At 34.6% G+C, this 23,377-nt stretch overlaps 2 protein-coding genes across 2 annotated transcripts; one reads left to right on the top strand and one right to left on the bottom strand.

Moving 5' to 3' along the window:
• The first annotated feature begins 1,444 nt into the window (after positions 1-1,444).
• On the top strand, positions 1,445-4,231 carry LOC130420685 (E3 ubiquitin-protein ligase RBBP6-like). Its single transcript, XM_056748175.1, has 10 exons — positions 1,445-1,849; positions 2,207-2,306; positions 2,390-2,426; positions 2,743-2,784; positions 2,876-2,964; positions 3,038-3,134; positions 3,217-3,356; positions 3,435-3,610; positions 3,685-3,788; positions 3,877-4,231. The coding sequence occupies exons 1-10, from the start codon at positions 1,690-1,692 to the stop codon at positions 4,123-4,125; spliced, it is 1,194 nt and encodes a 397-aa protein (XP_056604153.1). The 5' UTR covers positions 1,445-1,689; the 3' UTR covers positions 4,126-4,231.
• An 8,681-nt stretch (positions 4,232-12,912) lies between these two features.
• LOC130420666 (uncharacterized) lies at positions 12,913-23,075 on the bottom strand. Its single transcript, XM_056748143.1, has 3 exons — positions 23,057-23,075; positions 21,800-22,043; positions 12,913-15,812 (listed from the first exon to the last, which is right to left on the bottom strand). The coding sequence occupies exons 2-3, from the start codon at positions 21,990-21,992 to the stop codon at positions 13,999-14,001; spliced, it is 2,007 nt and encodes a 668-aa protein (XP_056604121.1). The 5' UTR covers positions 21,993-22,043; positions 23,057-23,075; the 3' UTR covers positions 12,913-13,998.
• Positions 23,076-23,377: the final 302 nt, after the last annotated feature.

Below are 23,377 nucleotides of genomic sequence, written 5' to 3'. Positions count from 1 at the left end.
TTAATTAGTGAAGTTAATGTCAACGTAAAGCATGTAATGTACGTATAACGCAGGCTAAAAACGTAATATGTAACGTTTACAAACACAATTGCAACATAGTCATTTCATTTTTGTATTTGTTTCGCTTATTGACTAATAACATTTTAAATCCGTTCAACAGACACGTTTCATCGTTTAAGAATTTACCTGAAAGTGAGTGAAATAGGAAGTGGGAAAAATCGCAACGTCACCGCGTTATCCGGTAGACGTAATCACGTTAGCTTCATTGAAACGTTAAGGAGTAGATAATTAACTAAGGTTATTAAATGCAATAAACTGTCTTACAGTATGGAACAGTTAAAGAGTAATATTGCGTTAAACTAAACTTCAGACAGCAAACGTTAATGCTAACATAAAGCATGTAACTATAACGCAGGCTACTATGAAATCTATATCGTTATGTCATGTCAACACTCATGTCACGCCAATTAAAAGACATTTTCTGCATTTATTTACTTATTGGCAAATAAGTTACAGTTTAAATCCCCAGTTTATCATTTAAATGGTCTTACCTGAAAGTAAGTGAAATATGATGCGGGAGTGAAAGTATCAAGCGGGAAAAAGCGTAACGTCACCACGTTATCTTGTAGACGTTCGATCAGCTGAGCTGGATTCCTCTGGGACTGGATCTGGAGTCTTCTCTTGTATTTGAAATGGTGGTTAACCATTAGGATGTATGATAAAAGCCTTCTGAGCCTACCAGTAGCCGCAGCAGCCCCATCTGGCCCATATGAATCAGCTGATAACCACTGACAACGCCCATTCAATCCACTGATAACATTCGAAGCGGGTGATTTTCCCCTGTGTGAGCATTTTGGCGCGCGCGCTCATTTAGCAGCCGCTTATAGAGCGCAGTTTAATTGAACACTGCGCGTGCCCGCTGTTGATAACTGAGGTAAAATAAAAAAGATTAAAAAACATTTTTAATTGATCTTTAGATACAGTGCAAATTAATTATATTCATTACCAATGTTGGGTATGTTTCCTCAAAATGTAATAATTACTAATTACATCGTGCTACATAAAGTACACTCTGCTTTATACAAAAACTCATTAACCTACTCCACATTGACAATATACATATTTTTTTAATAAATTAAACATTACATGTAACAAACTGTGACCATTAGTAACCCTTATTTATTTCAGTAAAATAACCGAATAAAAGGAAATATTGAATAAAAATATTAAGTCAATTTAACAAATGCAAGTACATTACAAATGACTAATAAATGAAAAGTAATCCCCTCTGTTACATTTTATTACAGTAATTAGACTCTGTAATCATAGACACCAAACACTAATGTTAACACACTTCAATAAAACTTTATTTTTTGTTCAGTTGTGCTTTATGTGCATCTTAAACATTGACGTCATCAAGATCGCTTTTAATTGATGCGCTTGATCGGTTTCCATAGTAACAAGCAAAGTTTTGTTTAGTGTTGCTATTTGATCGCTGTTCACGAGAGCACCTTTCTACATCCTCGTTGTCGTCTGATTTTAACTTCTTATATTCATATTTGTGTTATTAATATCTATTATTGTTGTGATTAATTACTTGCTGACCATTATCTGTTCATTTCTATTGCATTTCTGCCAATTTATTACATTCATTGCATCTGTTTGTGTGCAGGGGCATCAGAACGCAACATGCCGTGTGTTCATTATAAGTTTGTCAGTAAACTTACACACGACACTGTGATCTTTGAGGGACTTCACATCACTCTCGGAGATTTGAAACGACAAATCATGAGACGAGAGAAACTGAAGCGATGTGACCTGCGCATCTCCAACGAGCAAACTGATGAAGGTAAGTTCAGCTATTTTACATGTAAACTTTGACTTATTTGCTCTCTTTAACGGGTATAAAGTATTAAATGTGATTATGGAAAAATAGTCACGGAGGGTAGATGTCACAGGCTTTATCCTTTTATCACTATTTTGATATATGATTAAATGAACATTAAGAAAAACGCTGCAGGTCACCTCCGTTTGGTACACTCACTAGTATGTATTGTATTGTATTATATTGTATGTTTATTATAAACTAAGTTTGTAAATAGTATAACTATATTATATATTGATATGTACTGTGGTCGGTATACAGTATCCTGGTATTATTTTAGTTGGTGTGGACAGACTGTAAATAAGTGTGTGTTTCCCACAGAATACACTGATGATGCAGACATCATCCCCAGTAACACTATGGTGACAGTCAGAAGAATCCCTGGAACTGGGGTGAAATCCACATATAACAGACCTGCAAAGTAAGTCACTTGATGATGTTATGAATATGAATCTTTTAATGAATATCAATCAGTCATTAAGTCTTAGTTGTTTTGATTTGCAGTAACTGGTCTAAACCATCAAGTGGATCTTCAAAAGCAGTATGTAAACAAAAGTGTTGACTTGATTTGTTTATATTGTGCTGTATGATCTCTTTAAGCTGGTCAGAGTTGACCATGAAGAAGCCTTGAACAATAGGCCTGAGTTTATTTTTACTGTAAAATTCAATAAGTTAAAAATATAAATATGTTTGTGGTTTAGCCAATATATGTGCGTTTAAAACTCTCTACTAAAGTATTGCTGTAAAATCTCATTTGGTGGGTTTCTGTTTACATTGTGTTAAGTGTCTTTAGTTTGTCTCTCTGGGTGTGATGGGGTTCTGAATGGTAATAAATCTCTTTGGTCTTCTTTCAACAGCAAGTGAATGGTTCTTTAATGTCACTTGAGCAGCTTTTCAAGGTACTGAAATCCACTAAACAATATGAAAACTATGTAAACTGTATGTTTGTGTAGAAAAAGGCGTATAAATCATTTATTTGTAAATGAACAGACTGAGAATCTGGCTGAGGCAAAGGCATCAGAGGAGGACAAAATTAAAGCTGTCATGTTCCAGTCCAGCCGCTGTTACTATTCTACCAAGTGAGTATAATAACGTTTACATTGTGAGCTGAATTTTCAAGTGCTCTCCATCATGACTCTCATCACTTACCAGTGAAGCACTCAAGCTGGTTGGAGGCCTTCCACCAAACTATGTGTGCTATAAATGTGGCATACCTGGGCATCACATCAGAAACTGCCCAAAGACACGGGTAACACATAACTAACTGTGGACAGGATTTGTGTGCACGTTTTGCAGTGAATGTTAATGCAACCTTGCTTGTGCCGTCACAGGATCCAGCATTTATTGGGAGCAAGCGCATACGGAGAAGCGCAGGAATTCCTGTCAGCTTCTTAATGGAGGTGGATGACCACAACATGAAGGGAGTGATGCTGAGCAGCAGTGGAAAGCATGTCATTCCCATTATCAACGCGTAAGTTTACAACTGTAGAGACCTCACCACTGACACACATTTGCATTCGGTTAATAATTGTGCGCTTGTTCTGTTTAGTGAGGCTTATGCAACTCAAAAGAAAGAAGATCCGCCCTTCTTAACCAGGAGTGAGTCCTCCACATCCACCCCAGATGAAGATCCGTTGCCCGATGCTCTGCTGTGTCAGATCTGCAAAGATCTCATGACTGACGCTGTGATGACGCCCTGTTGCAGCAACAGCTTCTGCGATGAGTGTGAGTCTCTACACAAGCAAATATAACTCAGTTTTGTTTGACCTTTGAGAACATATGTGATTGTTTGGTCGCAGGTATTCGAACGTGTCTGCTGGATTCAGATGAACATGTTTGTCCCAGCTGCACAAAGTGTCATGTGTCTCCTGATGATTTGAATGTAAACATGTCCTTACGGCAGGTAAGATTGTGAAACTGTACATCAGGCTTTTGTCAAGCATCAAGCTCTGTCTTCTTTCAAACCGGTTTTTTGGTTCTTGCTCACACAGGAAGTGAACTGTTTTAAGAACAGAGCCGAGGGGTCTGGTTTCTCACACACTCGAAAACCCCTGAACTCTTATACGGCATGTTCCTCCACAAGCCAAAGTCTCAGCCATCGGTCCAGCTCAGTCGTTTCTGAACCCCACGATTACCGCACCAACTCATCCTCCGGTAAGAGGCGACGGGGTTTGCGTGATGATGGCAGTGAAGACAATGACTCCGGACCTCTGCTCAAGAAATCCAAGAATGCTTTCTGAAGAAGAACATCCAGGGAGATTCATCATTATGTATATATTATGTATATAGTTACAGTAGATATCATAGACATATAGAATTAATAAATATTTTTAATTTTACATTTTATTCAGGTTTGAAAAGTGTTTTTGAAGCCGCACACGCACACACACACACACACAAAATACTAAAACAAAAACATTCATTATTATTTCTTACCTTTAACTATAATTTAAAGAAATCTAAATCATTATCACTTTGAACAGACAATAAGAAAAAAAAACTTAAAATACAGAAAAGTACCCAAGTCCTGCATAATTTTTTTAATTATTATAAATTATTTTTGGTCCCTATACTGAAGTTTTACCTTATATATATATTTTTAAATATATTGTATTAGCAGCTGAACATATAAAGTGTGACTTTATAAAGAATTTGCTCACTGGGCCACATGCAGAAATTAATTTTTATGGTGTACAAAACACTTCTTTATTAAGATTTATGTCTTTTTTTAAGCAGGATTAAAAGTAGTGTCTTGTTCTTATTGGACCAGGTGAGTCTTTGATTTAAGACAACTAATAGCTGTCTCGCTGCCATAATTTGACCAAACTCCCCATAACATTCATACTTTATATAGATTACGCCTTTCCTGTCAGATGGTTTTCCAGCGGATGTGCTTTGGAATAATAGGCTGTATAAAAAGAGCTCACAACTATAACTGTATGATTTGTATTGAACACTTCAATAACCTTAATAGAGTGTATACATTTTTTTTATTTGTAAAATTAAAACTAAATTAAAGTTAAAATGTAAATGTAATACTAAATATAATTTTATATTAAATTATTATATTAAAACTCAAAAAATGGCACTATGGTTGAAGATGATTTAATCATGTTCAGTGGTTCCACATGTAAGAGTCATGTTTTCTTAAACATTAAATTAACATGTAGCAAGAAAATAATTTAATCAAGTAACCTCAACATGAAATTAATATGTAGAAGATCAAACCATCATTATTGTGATCAGTGTTTGCTTTCGCTTTGCGTCGGCTAAATGACTAATGTAAATGTAAATGAAACCGTCTGTAACAGAAACATTTCAAAAGATATTCAACAAAAAATAATCATAATAAATAATTATATCCAGAATAAATTCTAACTTTGAATTACATTCTGCTACTATCAAAACCTTTTTGAACATCTTGTTGCAATGTGGATATTACTCAACACCTAAATATAACTTGTCACAAGAGTTACTGTTTGGTCTTGTTTTGTTTTTGTAGTGAATACACATGATATCTACGTTTTTAAACTACTTTAAGAAAACATACCACTTTGGTATTTATTTTCATTTTAAAACATTTTATTTGGGTGCATGTTTTTAAATATAGGCTGTATTTTTTTAAACGTTTTAAAACGTTATACTGCAACATTATTTAATTGCAGTTCGTAACTAAAATCCAACATTGTCAAATGTTGTAAAATGTTTTGTGTTTGGTTGTAAACACCATTTAAATAATTAATCTTCAAAATGAATTATCAGGTTTACTGTTTGCAGAAAAAAAACAATATTTTATCCCTGTTGTGTCATTATTTACAAACGAATACACAACATTCACAGCCTTTCTGAGCAATAGTGACAACAGTCTCTTCACGCCCCCTGGTGGTAAAATCACGAGTTCTCGTGTGACGGTCTTTAGATAAAAATCTTTGATTAAATGAAGATGTCACAGCATGAGAGAATGTAGCAGCTGTAATGTTTGATTGATTAAGTTCTTCAGATAAATGTTCTAATAAAATAAGTCCAATGATGTTCAATCTTAACATGTTTACCTTGTCTGAAGCGCAGCATGGAAACATTAAAGTGATGTATGGCACCTTGGCATAAAGGGAAAAGTTTCTTTTATTTAACATTAAATGATTTTTCGTTTTTTTTATTTAACATTAAATGATTTTTCTGCTATTTACAGTCAGTGTAATGGCCAAAAAGCGCTCACTCTAAGCGAATTATGAGACAAATTTAACCGATAGTATTTTACTGTTTTATAAGGGAGCCTAAACCACGCCCCCTGTTGACATATGACGCATCTGAGGCGTGAGCACGTGTGTAGCAGTTAAACTAAGGAAGTTTACTGCTGGACAGTTTATGTGGATTCTTTGTTTTTTCTGTGTTCACGTGTGAGTTTATTCATCTGTTGTTTATGTTCACGTGTGAGTTTATTCATCTGTTGTTTATGTTCACGTGTGAGTTTTTATTCATCTGTTGTTTATGTTCACGTGTGAGTTTTTATTCATCTGTTGTTTATGTTCACGTGTGAGTTTTTATTCATCTGTTGTTTATGTTCACGTGTGAGTTTTTATTCATCTGTTGTTTATGTTCACGTGTGAGTTTATTCATCTGTTGTTTATGTTCACGTGTGAGTTTATTCATCTGTTGTTTATGTTCACGTGTGAGTTTATTCATCTGTTGTTTATGTTCACGTGTGAGTTTTTATTCATCTGTTGTTTATGTTCACGTGTGAGTTTATTCATCTGTTGTTTATGTTCACGTGTGAGTTTATTCATCTGTTGTTTATGTTCACGTGTGAGTTTTTATTCATCTGTTGTTTATGTTCACGTGTGAGTTTTTATTCATCTGTTGTTTATGTTCACGTGTGAGTTTTTATTCATCTGTTGTTTATGTTCACGTGTGAGTTTTTATTCATCTGTTGTTTATGTTCACGTGTGAGTTTTTATTCATCTGTTGTTTATGTTCACGTGTGAGTTTATTCATCTGTTGTTTATGTTCACGTGTGAGTTTTTATTCATCTGTTGTTTATGTTCACGTGTGAGTTTATTCATCTGTTGTTTATGTTCACGTGTGAGTTTATTCATCTGTTGTTTATGTTCACGTGTGAGTTTTTATTCATCTGTTGTTTATGTTCACGTGTGAGTTTATTCATCTGTTGTTTATGTTCACGTGTGAGTTTTTATTCATCTGTTGTTTATGTTCACGTGTGAGTTTTTATTCATCTGTTGTTTATGTTCACGTGTGAGTTTTTATTCATCTGTTGTTTATGTTCACGTGTGAGTTTATTCATCTGTTGTTTATGTTCACGTGTGAGTTTATTCATCTGTTGTTTATGTTCACGTGTGAGTTTTTATTCATCTGTTGTTTATGTTCACGTGTGAGTTTTTATTCATCTGTTGTTTATGTTCACGTGTGAGTTTTTATTCATCTGTTGTTTATGTTCACGTGTGAGTTTTTATTCATCTGTTGTTTATGTTCACGTGTGAGTTTTTATTCATCTGTTGTTTATGTTCACGTGTGAGTTTATTCATCTGTTGTTTATGTTCACGTGTGAGTTTATTCATCTGTTGTTTATGTTCACGTGTGAGTTTTTATTCATCTGTTGTTTATGTTCACGTGTGAGTTTTTATTCATCTGTTGTTTATGTTCACGTGTGAGTTTATTCATCTGTTGTTTATGTTCACGTGTGAGTTTTTATTCATCTGTTGTTTATGTTCACGTGTGAGTTTATTCATCTGTTGTTTATGTTCACGTGTGAGTTTTTATTCATCTGTTGTTTATGTTCACGTGTGAGTTTATTCATCTGTTGTTTATGTTCACGTGTGAGTTTTTATTCATCTGTTGTTTATGTTCACGTGTGAGTTTTTATTCATCTGTTGTTTATGTTCAGGTGTGAGTTTTTATTCATCTGTTGTTTATGTTCACGTGTGAGTTTTTATTCATCTGTTGTTTATGTTCACGTGTGAGTTTATTCATCTGTTGTTCATGTTCACGTGTGAGTTTTTATTCATCTGTTGTTTATGTTCACGTGTGAGTTTATTCATCTGTTGTTTATGTTCACGTGTGAGTTTATTCATCTGTTGTTTATGTTCACGTGTGAGTTTATTCATCTGTTGTTTATGTTCACGTGTGAGTTTATTCATCTGTTGTTTATGTTCACGTGTGAGTTTTTATTCATCTGTTGTTTATGTTCACGTGTGAGTTTATTCATCTGTTGTTTATGTTCACGTGTGAGTTTTTATTCATCTGTTGTTTATGTTCACGTGTGAGTTTATTCATCTGTTGTTTATGTTCACGTGTGAGTTTATTCATCTGTTGTTTATGTTCACGTGTGAGTTTTTATTCATCTGTTGTTTATGTTCACGTGTGAGTTTTTATTCATCTGTTGTTTATGTTCACGTGTGAGTTTATTCATCTGTTGTTTATGTTCACGTGTGAGTTTTTATTCATCTGTTGTTTATGTTCACGTGTGAGTTTTTATTCATCTGTTGTTTATGTTCACGTGTGAGTTTTTATTCATCTGTTGTTTATGTTCACGTGTGAGTTTTTATTCATCTGTTGTTTATGTTCACGTGTGAGTTTATTCATCTGTTGTTTATGTTCACGTGTGAGTTTTTATTCATCTGTTGTTTATGTTCACGTGTGAGTTTTTATTCATCTGTTGTTTATGTTCACGTGTGAGTTTATTCATCTGTTGTTTATGTTCACGTGTGAGTTTATTCATCTGTTGTTTATGTTCACGTGTGAGTTTTTATTCATCTGTTGTTTATGTTCACGTGTGAGTTTTTATTCATCTGTTGTTTATGTTCACGTGTGAGTTTATTCATCTGTTGTTTATGTTCACGTGTGAGTTTTTATTCATCTGTTGTTTATGTTCACGTGTGAGTTTTTATTCATCTGTTGTTTATGTTCACGTGTGAGTTTTTATTCATCTGTTGTTTATGTTCACGTGTGAGTTTTTATTCATCTGTTGTTTATGTTCACGTGTGAGTTTTTATTCATCTGTTGTTTATGTTCACGTGTGAGTTTTTATTCATCTGTTGTTTATGTTCACGTGTGAGTTTATTCATCTGTTGTTTATGTTCACGTGTGAGTTTTTATTCATCTGTTGTTTATGTTCACGTGTGAGTTTTTATTCATCTGTTGTTTATGTTCACGTGTGAGTTTTTATTCATCTGTTGTTTATGTTCACGTGTGAGTTTTTATTCATCTGTTGTTTATGTTCACGTGTGAGTTTTTATTCATCTGTTGTTTATGTTCACGTGTGAGTTTTTATTCATCTGTTGTTTATGTTCACGTGTGAGTTTTTATTCATCTGTTGTTTATGTTCACGTGTGAGTTTATTCATCTGTTGTTTATGTTCACGTGTGAGTTTATTCATCTGTTGTTTATGTTCACGTGTGAGTTTTTATTCATCTGTTGTTTATGTTCACGTGTGAGTTTTTATTCATCTGTTGTTTATGTTCACGTGTGAGTTTATTCATCTGTTGTTTATGTTCACGTGTGAGTTTTTATTCATCTGTTGTTTATGTTCACGTGTGAGTTTATTCATCTGTTGTTTATGTTCACGTGTGAGTTTTTATTCATCTGTTGTTTATGTTCACGTGTGAGTTTATTCATCTGTTGTTTATGTTCACGTGTGAGTTTTTATTCATCTGTTGTTTATGTTCACGTGTGAGTTTATTCATCTGTTGTTTATGTTCACGTGTGAGTTTATTCATCTGTTGTTTATGTTCACGTGTGAGTTTTTATTCATCTGTTGTTTATGTTCACGTGTGAGTTTATTCATCTGTTGTTTATGTTCACGTGTGAGTTTTTATTCATCTGTTGTTTATGTTCACGTGTGAGTTTTTATTCATCTGTTGTTTATGTTCACGTGTGAGTTTTTATTCATCTGTTGTTTATGTTCACGTGTGAGTTTATTCATCTGTTGTTTATGTTCACGTGTGAGTTTTTATTCATCTGTTGTTTATGTTCACGTGTGAGTTTTTATTCATCTGTTGTTTATGTTCACGTGTGAGTTTTTATTCATCTGTTGTTTATGTTCACGTGTGAGTTTTTATTCATCTGTTGTTTATGTTCACATGTGAGTTTATTCATCTGTTGTTTATGTTCACGTGTGAGTTTATTCATCTGTTGTTTATGTTCACGTGTGAGTTTTTATTCATCTGTTGTTTATGTTCACGTGTGAGTTTTTATTCATCTGTTGTTTATGTTCACGTGTGAGTTTTTATTCATCTGTTGTTTATGTTCACGTGTGAGTTTTTATTCATCTGTTGTTTATGTTCACGTGTGAGTTTTTATTCATCTGTTGTTTATGTTCACGTGTGAGTTTATTCATCTGTTGTTTATGTTCACGTGTGAGTTTTTATTCATCTGTTGTTTATGTTCACGTGTGAGTTTTTATTCATCTGTTGTTTATGTTCACGTGTGAGTTTATTCATCTGTTGTTTATGTTCACGTGTGAGTTTATTCATCTGTTGTTTATGTTCACGTGTGAGTTTTTATTCATCTGTTGTTTATGTTCACGTGTGAGTTTATTCATCTGTTGTTTATGTTCACGTGTGAGTTTTTATTCATCTGTTGTTTATGTTCACGTGTGAGTTTTTATTCATCTGTTGTTTATGTTCACGTGTGAGTTTTTATTCATCTGTTGTTTATGTTCACGTGTGAGTTTTTATTCATCTGTTGTTTATGTTCACGTGTGAGTTTTTATTCATCTGTTGTTTATGTTCACGTGTGAGTTTATTCATCTGTTGTTTATGTTCACGTGTGAGTTTATTCATCTGTTGTTTATGTTCACGTGTGAGTTTTTATTCATCTGTTGTTTATGTTCACGTGTGAGTTTTTATTCATCTGTTGTTTATGTTCACGTGTGAGTTTTTATTCATCTGTTGTTTATGTTCACGTGTGAGTTTTTATTCATCTGTTGTTTATGTTCACGTGTGAGTTTATTCATCTGTTGTTTATGTTCACGTGTGAGTTTTTATTCATCTGTTGTTTATGTTCACGTGTGAGTTTTTATTCATCTGTTGTTTATGTTCACGTGTGAGTTTTTATTCATCTGTTGTTTATGTTCACGTGTGAGTTTTTATTCATCTGTTGTTTATGTTGTTGTTCCAGATTTGATCATTAATTCGCCAAACAATCGAATCACAAACTACGTCGTAGAAGTGAAACGAAAGTCCGTGTGACTTTAAGCTTGAATCTTAGTGCATTTCTGTTGAAATATGATTTATTTTTAATTATTTTAATTGTCATTTTCACATTATTCAGTCATTATTGTTTAATAAGTAATCGAGTTTCTGACGTTGCGTGTCGTTTTGTTATATTCGGGGACACACAACATCAGTGCAGTCCTGTCATGATTTACTATTAGTTAATGTGAACACCGCACATACACGACATTTATGTGTGTCCATACATTATATAATGATGTGTCGCTTATATATTTACAACAGTTTTATTTGTTTCTTTTCTAGAGAGATTTCGTGTTAGTTTTACTGTAAAATAAATAATGTAACATATAGACTGTTGTAAACACTGGTCTAAGGCACTTCCGGTATAATTATTTTTTAAGTTTTTAATTAGACATGTACAATTAAACTTAGTGTTATGGTTAAATCCATATCATATTCAACATGATGTTTTGTTTGAATAATGATGTTTTTTACATATATATTTTCAGTATAGTAGTATAGGTTTTATGTTTACGGATTCCTGTACTATATATTCATAATTTTATTTACTCTAAACATCTAAAATAATTGGTGTCAGGACACAGTTACCCTGTAAAAGAAATGTTGATTATACTCAAGATCATGTGCTCAACTCATTGCTTGATTCAGTGTAATTCAGGCAACATACAGTATTTATCTTTATATTTATGCAGGGGCCACTTAAACAACTTTAAATCAAATGATTTATTTTAAAACTGATGTTCATTTTGTGTTCACTTTAGAGATAATCTGCTACCACAACTTTTGTACAATTGACCTATTGGTAAGTCCCGCCCCCCTTAGATACTGTTGCTAACTCGGACCGGAGTTCCTAATGTCTTTCAATGGTAGTTGTGAGTGTATAAACATTGTCCGTAGTTCTTTTTGATATATTTTGGCCACAGATAAATAAATGACAGAGTTTTACATTCAACACGTTGACTTAATAAAAAAAACACTTTGAATGTGAATCTAAGTCCAAAAATCATTTTATTTAGAACTGTTAAAAAATACAGAAAGTTAATTTGTATGGGTAAATCACACAGTTTGTGTTGTTTATTATTTATAAAGATAACTCTTCCACCTGCCATCCGTAAGTTCTTTCATGAATGAGAACATAAAATCCACACTAGGACTCCTAGCACAAGCTGGTCATTAAATAAATGGGTGTACCCCCCTTCGTTGAGCTGAACTATATTAATAAATATTGACACCTGCTGCACCATCTAAAGCAGTGGTTCTCAACCTTTTTGGGGTACTCCGAGATAGCACACATACATCTGTCTTATGTCTATTTGATGTCAGCACTTGCATCTGCAAGACATCTACAATACATAGTTTACTCATCTTCAATACGTCTTGGAGATGTCTGCTGTCAGACATCAAATAGACATCTAGAAGAAGCTTTAAAAAGCTTTACTGCTGTGCATTTTGTGACTAAACAAGGGCACGTATATAATTAAAACAAAAATCACTACAAGCCATTTTCAGTTTTGACAACTCTAACATTTACTTCAATCGTAAACCCTGTCTGAGAGTAGAGGTCAACCGATATTGGATTTTGCCAATAATGATAACTAAGGTGGTCAGTATCTTCCTATACAGATGAATAACCAATAGTTTGTAATGGTTTATTTCAAATAAAAAACACAAATTAGCAATGAAGTCTATTACATCAAAGAACACGTTGCTTCAACCACTAAACTATATTTTTGATTTATTTGAACTGTATGATTCAAACAAAACTTTAAGTAGGTAGTTTCTTATTTATTTCAGTTAAATTTCATCAATGTACAAGTGTATTTTAATACCATATACAGTCTTTATCACAGTATTAGTAATACATGAATCAAATAACAATGTATTTAAAACTGCATTGCAACAGTGAAAATTGCAAAAAGTTCTACATAAGTTGAATTGTTATTCATAAACATAAGTTATTGATAGATTCCCTCAAACCTTTTATTTTTAAATCATTTAAAAGGAAATAAAATAATTAAACATTTTATATGTACGTATTATCTATAGAGCAGAAGCGTAGACACATGAACAGCCCTCTCAGATTTTTTATTACTTTAAATAACAAAAAAGGATTTGTTAATTTGTTACTCTGCTTTCAAACTTCCTCAGTAAATTTTTGTCCGTGTTTGAAGATGCTGCTGGCAGTCGTGTAGCACAAATTTGTGTTCTGGAGTTAACTTCAGAAGTTAAAGTCAACGTATTTCCTGTCTGCACAGAGTAGAGAGCTGTGAACACTGTGTAGGGATCATGTCCACTGGAACACAGTTCATTCATGGAGCGCTCTTCTAACAAGCTGGTGATTTAGATCAAGATTTAGACAAAAGAGTAACACAAATTATCAAGAGTGGGGGTCGAGAGGACCAGGATTAAGAAGCGCTAGGCTATGTTTATGTTTACTTACACGGTGTACAAATCTGCTGTTTAATTTAGTAATAAAAAGAAAACTAATGGAATGGCATTATACATATACATAATGGCACTCTCATGTACAGACAGGCCTCCTCAAAAATAAAATTCTGGCTGCACAACTGCTATAAAGAAAACACATTTCCTTTATATCATTATTTATCTATTAATCCCATGGCTCATATGGTAGAGCATTGGGTCAGCAGTGTTAAAGGTTGTGCGTTCAATTCCCAAAGAACACATCAAAGTTTCTGCTATATGCATAGTGTATAAATATGAATAATCACTTGTAAACTACATAATCTCCAAAGATTCATCTACAACAGAAGTTTGTCGGTTGTGACTCCTAACTTATTCGATATAAATGTAATGATCATTTCATGATTTTTAGTAGTATTTTTATTACTTTGTGTAGGAGTTATTATATTTTTCTTTAAAATAGTGCACTGAAAATAAAAATTAAGAATTGATTTTCAATTGACCTATTTTCTCCCCAAAATAATCCTTCGCACGGCTGAATATCACCGTGGCATTGTAGGAGATGTTTGATATTTTCTCTTTCTCTACATGCCATTCCTCAAGCATTTTCCCCGTAGTAACCTTATTCATAGTCTCTGCCTTCTTTTTGACTTCCAGTAAAGACTCGATGCGTTCTTTATATCCAGGCTTGGCTTCCTGTTTCTCAGCTTGAATCATCAGGTCTATGTAGTCAGGTGTGGAGAGAGGGTTCGGTTTGAGGGCAATTTCTTGCAGTCGCCTCGAGGAATGTTGGGAACTCTCGATGAGATTGAACACAATAATCTGCACGTCATCAAACTCCTTTCCAAGCATTTTGAAGATCTGTTCAGCTGACGTCTTTTTACCACTTGCTTCATTGTATCGTAATTGTAACTCTTTAAATGTTTCTTTCTTCCTCTCTTTGACGTAGTCCCATTTATATTTCATATTAAAGTGAACATTCCAAGCACACTTTCCAGGACAGACCATACACTTTCCATCTTTCATGGCCACACATTTGTATTTTTTTTTATCATCTGCAATCTTACAGTCATTATGGCATGTGTAACGACAGATTTGACAGTTGGTCAAGAAACCACTTGTCTTTTTCACCTGTTTAGGAACATTTATCTCTACTTCAATTTCAAAATTCTTGTTTGCATCCATTTCAGCCTTGTGCTGCATCAGAGCTGCATTTGTCTTCTTTATTTCTTCCAATTTTGCCAGGCCAGCGTTGATCTGGGGCTGGAGACCTTCAACAAACGCTTCTAGCTGTTGCCGCTCCTTTAGGACCTCCTGTGTTAAAGTCAAGCTCTTTGTATTCAACTGTTCAAGGGATTTAAAAAACTTTGTCAAGCTAGAAAATCCTAACTTCCAGAACATTTGATCAAAGTTTCCAAAATTTTCTTCATCAGCTTCCTCAGATTTACTCTGTGTAATAAACAGGGCAGAGTTATTAAATTTGAAGTATTGTGCCTCTCCAGTCTTATCGGTAGAACAGGGCATCTTGGAGACTTTGATAGCCTCAAGTACAGGAGGTATGTTCCCATCGGCAAATGTGACCAGCATTAGGATGTTTTCAGCAATGTCCTTCCCAAATATGGAAAGAATAGAGTCAAATATGTATGTCTGTGTGTGTGTCAAGCGGGCAAGTGAGGCCTGTACTACAAAACACACAGCATCGAGGTGATCGATCCCGCTGGGCTGAGTGAAGAACTCATGGATCTGCTTTGTGATTTCCTGGTCGCGTGATATTCCTCTGGTGTCACCGAAGCCTGGTGTGTCCACAATGGTCAGACTATATGGGACCTGGAAACCAGTCATGTGATTAATTTGATATGCTGTAATTGCAGATGTCTGACTTTCTGCCTGGGATTTCTGCTTCCCTTCATCTATTAATATAAGCCGGAAGTCATCTTCCCATCGCACACCCAGAATGTAGTTGATCATGCCGTTAATTAAAGTGGTTTTTCCTGCACCTGTGGCCCCAATCATCATAATGGTCTTGTTAGGTTTGGAAGAGTTTTTTCCAAATGTGAATCTTCTGCAGTATCCATTACTGTTCTGCGATGTTTTTTCCAGGTGGAGTTTAAAGGTTGGTAGACTTGCATTGGGTGCACCTTCTATTTTACTGCTCATGTTCTTCTTAATATCATTTGCAAGATCTCCTGTAGTACCATCGTTGCTGTGTTTTTTTTCCTGAGTTTTGATACACTTGTTTTCTTTTGAACCTTTCGGATTGTCACTGACAACAGGCTGATGAGTACCGATCGATCCTAGATGAACATAAAATACTAATTCAGAAAATAGCAATTCATAAAATCCATATATAACTTCAATCCCTTACTTTTGGTTAGAAATTCACCTTAATTAAAGGACCTGTCTTGATGTTGCTTATTTGAGTTTAAAAATACAATTTCAAAGAGAATGAATAGTTGGATGATCTTTCCAGCTAACAAAAGTCATCATCATGTTGATGATTTCCTTGAGTTGGGCTCTTGACCCTTCACTTTTGTTTAAGGTTATGCACGTGAAAATGAGGCTTATTTTTCAGACAAATGATGCAGCCGTGTCTTAAGTTCCAGTGACGAATGCAGCATTTTTCGTTTTGCTACAATAGGATGCAATCTCCTCTGTGCAGGAGCATTCGTCACCGCCATTTGCCAGAAAATCGAGAGAGAGAGAGAGAGAGGAAGAGGAAGAGGGAGATCCATGGACCAATAACAACTGGATTAAATACATTTTTATTAGGCTAAATAACATTTTATGATTAAAAATGTCAATATTTAGAAAATAAACAAATATCTTTTAAGCCCATTTCCCTGTTTATTAATTATTTTTTTGTAATGGTATGGAGATTTTCCCTTCATTCATGAAATTTCATTCCATTCCATTTTCTACCTTTTATCCGAACTACCTCGGGTCACGGGGAGCCTGTGCCTATCTCAGGAGTCATGAAATTTCATAATAAATAATAAAAATAAGCACAAGTTATTGTGCGTGAGCTCCATGTGAGAAACATTGAAGCGGAACCCTGCATATTAGCGGGTGCATACAAACTGTTTCCGGTCCACTGGCTTTTCGATTTTTTGCCGTTTATTGTAACATTGATTCGGTTTAATTTACAGTCATGTTATTGTCCAGGCAGCAAAGTCCATGTGAAATTAAATATATTCAAAAGAAACCCTCCTACAGGCGAATCTATTATCTATTTTTTTATATTGGAATGGAAATCCATACATAAAATACACATTAATTCCCTTCTAGGCTTGCGGGATTATGGCAAGAACCACAATTAACCTAATAATTACTCTACGTGGTGTTATTGTTGATATTAGATTTTAGTTTGAAGTTTGTTTTCTCCAACAGGGTCCGTACTACAAGGATTTTGAAAAGATGAACCAAATTCTTTGAGATTTGCTGATATAGAAGCATGTTGCTGTATGTTTCTACTACGGATGCACAATATTATCGGCATGCAGATATTATCGGCAGATAACGGCATATAAATTAATTATCGCCATTGGCCTGATACAGAAAATAACAGCAACATGCCTCGTCAATAGGAAGCTGTTTTGATTAATATGCATTTGCGTCAATTTGCGTGTTTGTGCTATAGAGAGCATGTCAGTGGTGTATTTATTTGGGCCCGAGAGTTTTAAATTAGGGAAATTTAGTTAATAATTACCTAACTTGTTACGTTTTTATTTTGTCACAATTTCACATCAAGCTTATAATTATCATTAAATATTCATAACGCATTACTGTTATATCCTGTATGTAGTTTTTTAAATGTAGAAAATATAGAAAAACTCTGTTTAAACCTACACTGAAAAAATGATTCTTGAGGGTTAGTAAATATTACTCATGGAAATCAGTTAAATTTCACTTAGATATACTACACTCTAAAAAATGCTGGGTTATTTGTTTAACCCAACAGCTGGGTTGAGCCTGTTGGGTCATTTTGTTGGGTTATTTTCTTAGTGTTGGGTCATTTTTTGAGTAACCCAAACGCTGGGTTAGCAGTCGGGTCCAATTGAGTGACAGTGAGAGAGTAAACCCCTCCCACTCCTCGACGCATCAGACAAACTCTACCTTCGCGGGCATTTTGATCCACCTCATCTCGAATAGTTGTTATTCGGAGAAAAAAAAGGTATGTTTACAAGTTTTTAATGTATAAAACTATTACTGTACAAAAAAATGCCAAAGTATGCAAAATTCGGCTGTTCGTATTAGGTTTGAAAGTAACATTACAATCTAGCTTCGTTAGCTTTGTATAGCTAGTCTGCAACGTTATGCCCACGTTGTTCTAACTTACAGCTTTTTAATCATTTAAACTTCCTTTTTGGTGAACATTTCCCTTTGAAATTCCTGACTCGTGTGAGTCATTTAGTTCAGTAACTTACGCATCTTGATATTAGTTTAAGGTTGACACGAGAGAGCGTCGTGTAAAAAGCAAACATCCAGCAATTTTTTTATTTTAAATACCGCTAATGTTCGGTGAGGGAACTTAGTTTAAATAGTCTTTTAGACGAGAATGTAGTTGTTAAGAACACAAATACGTGATTTATATATAAACATAACGCCTCTTTGAGATTTTGTTAAGACGCTGTCGGAGGTGTGAGCTTCAGGCTGTCAGCGGTCGTGGCTCCGTGGAGAGCAGCTCTATCTCGGCCATTGCCTCGGGAGTAGCCGCTCTTATAACGTTAGTTGTTAACCGTGAGATATAATTTATTTTGGGTATATGAGACGAACAATTGTTGCTCTTTTTAGACTTCTACTATTCCTGAGTGTGTCGAATTAGTTAAGAGTTGTGTTAACGTTTATAATATTAATTTTAAGACTGTATTTCACTTTCTGTACTATATCCCACTCTTCTTTTTTCCCCCACTGACAGCGTGCAGAATAACAGCTAATATTAATGGATCATTCTATTCAAGAGAATGTCAACTGGAACGTGGATGTTTTCATAACAGGCTTAAAGGTAAACATTATTTAGGTAAAATGTTAATGTACTTCTTTATATGTTTATTATAATCCATTGTGCTCTGGGTAGGCCAGTTTCCTTACATTCTTCTCTTGTCTCTTTTTCTCTTTATAGATGAACAAATTGATAAAGAAACCCTCCTGCTGAACATCCACTTCCAAAAGTGCACGCCACACTGTTGTCTACAACTCCTAGGAAAAGAATCCTCTTCAGTAAGACTGCTCCGTGGATATGTCAGGTTAAGCAGTGCTGAAACCGAAAGAACTAACACTATTTAAAATGTTTTGTGAGTTTATATGAAGAGGAAAGTTACGGTGTCCCTTTTTCACATCCATAACGCTTGTTTATTTCTTTTTTTATAGAAAAATTGTGCATAGACTGATATTTTATCATATAAATGCGGTTCTATCAACAAGGGTTTAGTAAAATACTTTTTATAGTGTTTTTATGTCGCATCCATAACGCTGGAATTGCCCTAAAGCATTTTACTCGTGCCACTTTGTTAACTGTATATGAATTTTTGAAGTGTTAAGTTGTCTAACTATTTATATTTACTTGTGCCACTTTAATAACCTTGTTAAATGTATATGTTAAAATCTAAACTAATGTAATTTATTGAAGTTAATTTTTCTTAAATATGTATAAACATACATTTCATCAAAGTGTTTTATATGCCATTTTATTGTTCATTGAGCATAACATATTGCATGTTTTTATGAATTCCTTTTGTCTTGCATTTTGATCCTTAATAAAACTTTTGATTCTTACTGATGCCTCAAGTATTTCTCTGTGATTTTGTTATTATTATTTTTAAACATTTCGGGTTTGTTTTAAACCATCAATGTAATTTTTAAGCAAAAGTTGATTTAAATAAAACAACCCAGCATGTTGGGTCAAAGATATAACCCAACTGGCTGGGTTAAAATAACCCAACGCTGGGTTTGTCCATATTTGACCCAACGTTGGGTTACCAAAATAACCCAAATTGGGTTGTTTTAACCCAGCCTTTTTTTAGAGTGTAGGTATCAAAGTAAACTACATGCAAACTTCCTGAATCTACTCAATAAAATTGAGGCAATGATTTCCACTCAATTACGTTGAGTAGATTTTATTCTATGTTTTTAAGTAAAGAGTACCTAAATTTATCAGCTACGAGTCATGACACAGTAAAAGAAATGAGATAAAGTCTATCTAATATTTCTCAATATTAATTACTTATAAAAATTTAGTAATATTAGTTTTTATAACCGACAACAGTTCACCTGCTTATTATGAATGATAAACACTAAATATGACTTATTCAGAGAAGCTTGAATTGACCTACAAATGGTCAGAAATAGGAGATCATATCAATTGCTTTTATTGACCAAATAACAAACGTCCATAAAACCTTTTTAGACAACGGACACAAGATAAATTTGATGTCAGCATTATTGTGATCAGTGTTCACTTTAGACGAGATCTTGACCGACTGTTTAGATCCTAAAAAAATACCCCAGGCAACAAAGACCGAGAAATTATAATCCTATAAATATTTCCTTATCAACACCACATATAAAAAAATGGCATAGACAGCCAGTGTCTTACTTGTTTAGCTTTCCAATGCATTTGCATCAATAAATAAGGTCGGCCTTTTTATTTCAACTAAGGTAATGAATCACAGCGTAAGGAATCACTTAACAAAAACGGCATGTGTGCTAATTTAATTACAGGATTCAACTTGAAGGCGCAACCTTATTTAACCTTCTAGAAGGAAATCTCAGGATTTTAGGTATGGAAAAAGGTCTTATGTTAAGGCCAAATGCATTAACATTAGTTGCAGTGAAATGTAGCCTATTCTCATGTTTCAAGTTGTTCAAGAGCGAATATGAATTTAACAACCGCTACGAACAAGTTATGTTAATCAATTATTTATTGTTAATCATTTAATATTACGTTGGTATTTTTTAATAATGTTAACAAATTCTGTGGCTCAAAAGTTTTGAAACATTTTAATATGTTGATGTGAGTCGAGCATAACAGACTACCCGGACATCCGGTGTGTAAACTTAAAATAATTAAACTAGCTTACAATCTGTGTGAACAAAGATTTAGGAAAACATACAAATTATAATATTTATTTTCTGTGTGTTATAAGATCATTACAGTTGAAGCCAATATGCGTTTAATATGACGTGACAACTCTATAGGTCTTCTGTAGCAGTAACTTTAACTTGTGGTGATGTAGTTTATTCGTATGAAAAATAAGAATATTAGAATCGCATTTTTTATATTCGAATGTGATTGCAGACTTGTAAAAGCAGCACATTCGCACATTAACCAATTGCGCTCGGTTGACTAACATTTTTAGCTAAAACACAGAGTAGAAATAAAGTTAAATCCTGCCATTCGTTCATCGGGAGTAGACTTTTAACTTGAGCTCACGGGGTCTTTACGTTTGTGCACTCTGCCATTTTGTAGTGTTCATTTCAAAGACACCATTGCATAAGCAAGTCTGTGATCTCTATAACCTCTGCTCTTGTTGCTTCTTTAATTAATATGCACCAAATTCATTTTCATAACAGTTTTAGAAGCAGAAGGGACAGTCACTGAACAGACAGTGCTGTGACCCTTTGTTTTTTTCCACTGGCTCATTGCTGGTGCTGTTGAAAAAAGAAGCAGCACCTGGCGCTTTTAGCTGCGTGAAAACGCCCTGGTGGATATACAATTTATATCGGCATCGGCTTAATCGAGGTGGAAATTATCAGCACATGGGATATCGGCAAAAATCCAATATCGTGCATCACTAGTTCCTACAAATGACGGCCGCACCACTGTCTGACGTCACGTGAAACCCATGAATAGTGTACGTGCCACAGAAAAGAAGTGTATGTTAGAGAGTTAAAAGAGAGAGGGATAGAAAGTGACTGTGTGTGAGAGGCAGATAATAGTATGTGTGTAACAGAGAGAGACAAATTGTGTGTATGCATGTGAGAGAGAAACAGAGCATATGTACGTGTGTGTGTGTTTGTGTAACAGAGACAAAACATAAAGAACCCCAGCTAACAGAAGTTTGTTATAAGAACAGACCCTAGAAGTTTTGTTTTAAAAAGGTCACGGTACAAGAGACGAACTCAATGAAACACTGATCACCCTGATACTGACTTTTGTTAGCTGGGAACGTTCTTAAAAGAAGAAAAAAACTGCACATTTGCATGTTTTTAAAATGTTTACAAAAACATGAAAAACTTTAGAGGAAAGTTCTTATAAAAAACTTTTGTGAGAGGCATTACATACCTGAGCGGAATACACTGATCAACTTTCTGGACTGTATTGGTGTAAAAATCCCATCCAAGTCTGCTTCTGTTATAAATGTGCAGTCTTCAACATTTGTAACTCCCAGGACCATACATTTTTTGATGAAAGTTTCCAGTTGCTCTTCTTCTAGTTGAGGGAGTGTGTTTCTGATCTTCTGTCTTACGTGCTCCATAGTGGACTGTGCTTTAGAGCAACCAGCAGTCTGATGCCTTTACGGTTGTGTCTAAATGGGATGTAGTCAAGAAGTTCATCAAGTCTTTTTCAAAGAAAAGCACCCCCATCACTATGTACTTCATAAACATCAAGATCTGAATAAGGACATTTTTTCTGTCTCAGAACATTAATCGCTTTGTTCTTTGACAACAATGCATGCAATCAGTTCAAGAATTAGCTCTCCAACTTTACAGCTCAAAATGACATGTGACGTGTACAGTAATCTCGTCTGTCACAACTTCAAATCCTTTCAACAGCCTTCAACTCACTATCATACAACTCTGGGTAAAAACTTGTAGAGTCACACATAACCTCAGGGGAGAACCCATGTCCTATGCTGTGGTGGGCCTGCAGCAATTGATGCCTTCCTGAAAGTGATTTTGTGATGTTTTTGAAGTTCTTGCTTGCCCGAATAAACCTCTTAAAGTAGCTGTTCTTGCTTTCAAAATGCATTGTCCATGTGTGAATTAATGATCCAAGCTGCTATGTGAGACACATATGATGCAAGGATTAAAGGTAATGATATTTGTGTCTAAGCTTAGTCAGTGGAAAGAAGACATGCCTGTTTCTATGTGTTCCTCAATGAGGATCTTCATATGGGCAACCTGTGATTCTGACACTGTGGGAGCACACACAATCTCAACCACCTGCCTAGCACTATAACTTGCCAAACATCATCCTTAGGATTTCCTACTCTGGCATGTAGCAAGACTGGTAGCAATCGAAATAGGCACCAGTTTTGGGCAGCATGTCCTCTAAGTTTCATCCTGGAGCGCACAACAGAAAATATTAGATTAAAAAGACAAAACAGTGTTGGACTTCAGACCATTGTGCATCCATATATCAGTGTTATTTTGTAACTCCATCAATGATCCCTGGAAACAAAGTCATGCCCCAAAGATTTCTTTTCAAAGTAATTAAAAAGACATATCCTAATCATAAAAAAAAATAAAAAAAAAATAGTTATAGTAGACATGCAAAAATGCTTCACATTCTGGGTAATTGTCAAAAATGGTTACTTACTGCTTTCAATGTTGTTCTTCACACTGAACTTCAATCTGAAGCTGCATAAAGCCTCTACATTGATTTTTATATTCCAACCATTGCTCCACCCAGTCAAGTAATAGGGCTGGGCTCACACAAAAACATGTAAATGAATAGAAGCTAGAATAAAGAAACCACGATGCTTAAAATAGTTACTGTACAGGTTGGGGATGCATTTGAACTATTTGCTAGTAATATTCTTTTATTAATAAAGTCAGGTGTAGTAACAGCTCCATAGAGTTGTGGACAAATGTTAGCTATTACAGCATTACATTACACCCCCCCATCCTTTCTGGAATT

The sequence above is a fragment of the Triplophysa dalaica genome, chromosome 5, assembly GCF_015846415.1.
Source record: "Triplophysa dalaica isolate WHDGS20190420 chromosome 5, ASM1584641v1, whole genome shotgun sequence".
NCBI classification, from domain to species: domain Eukaryota; kingdom Metazoa; phylum Chordata; class Actinopteri; order Cypriniformes; family Nemacheilidae; genus Triplophysa; species Triplophysa dalaica.
The sequence above is the reverse complement of the archived record's forward strand: the minus strand, read 5'-3'. Positions and strand labels throughout refer to the sequence as shown.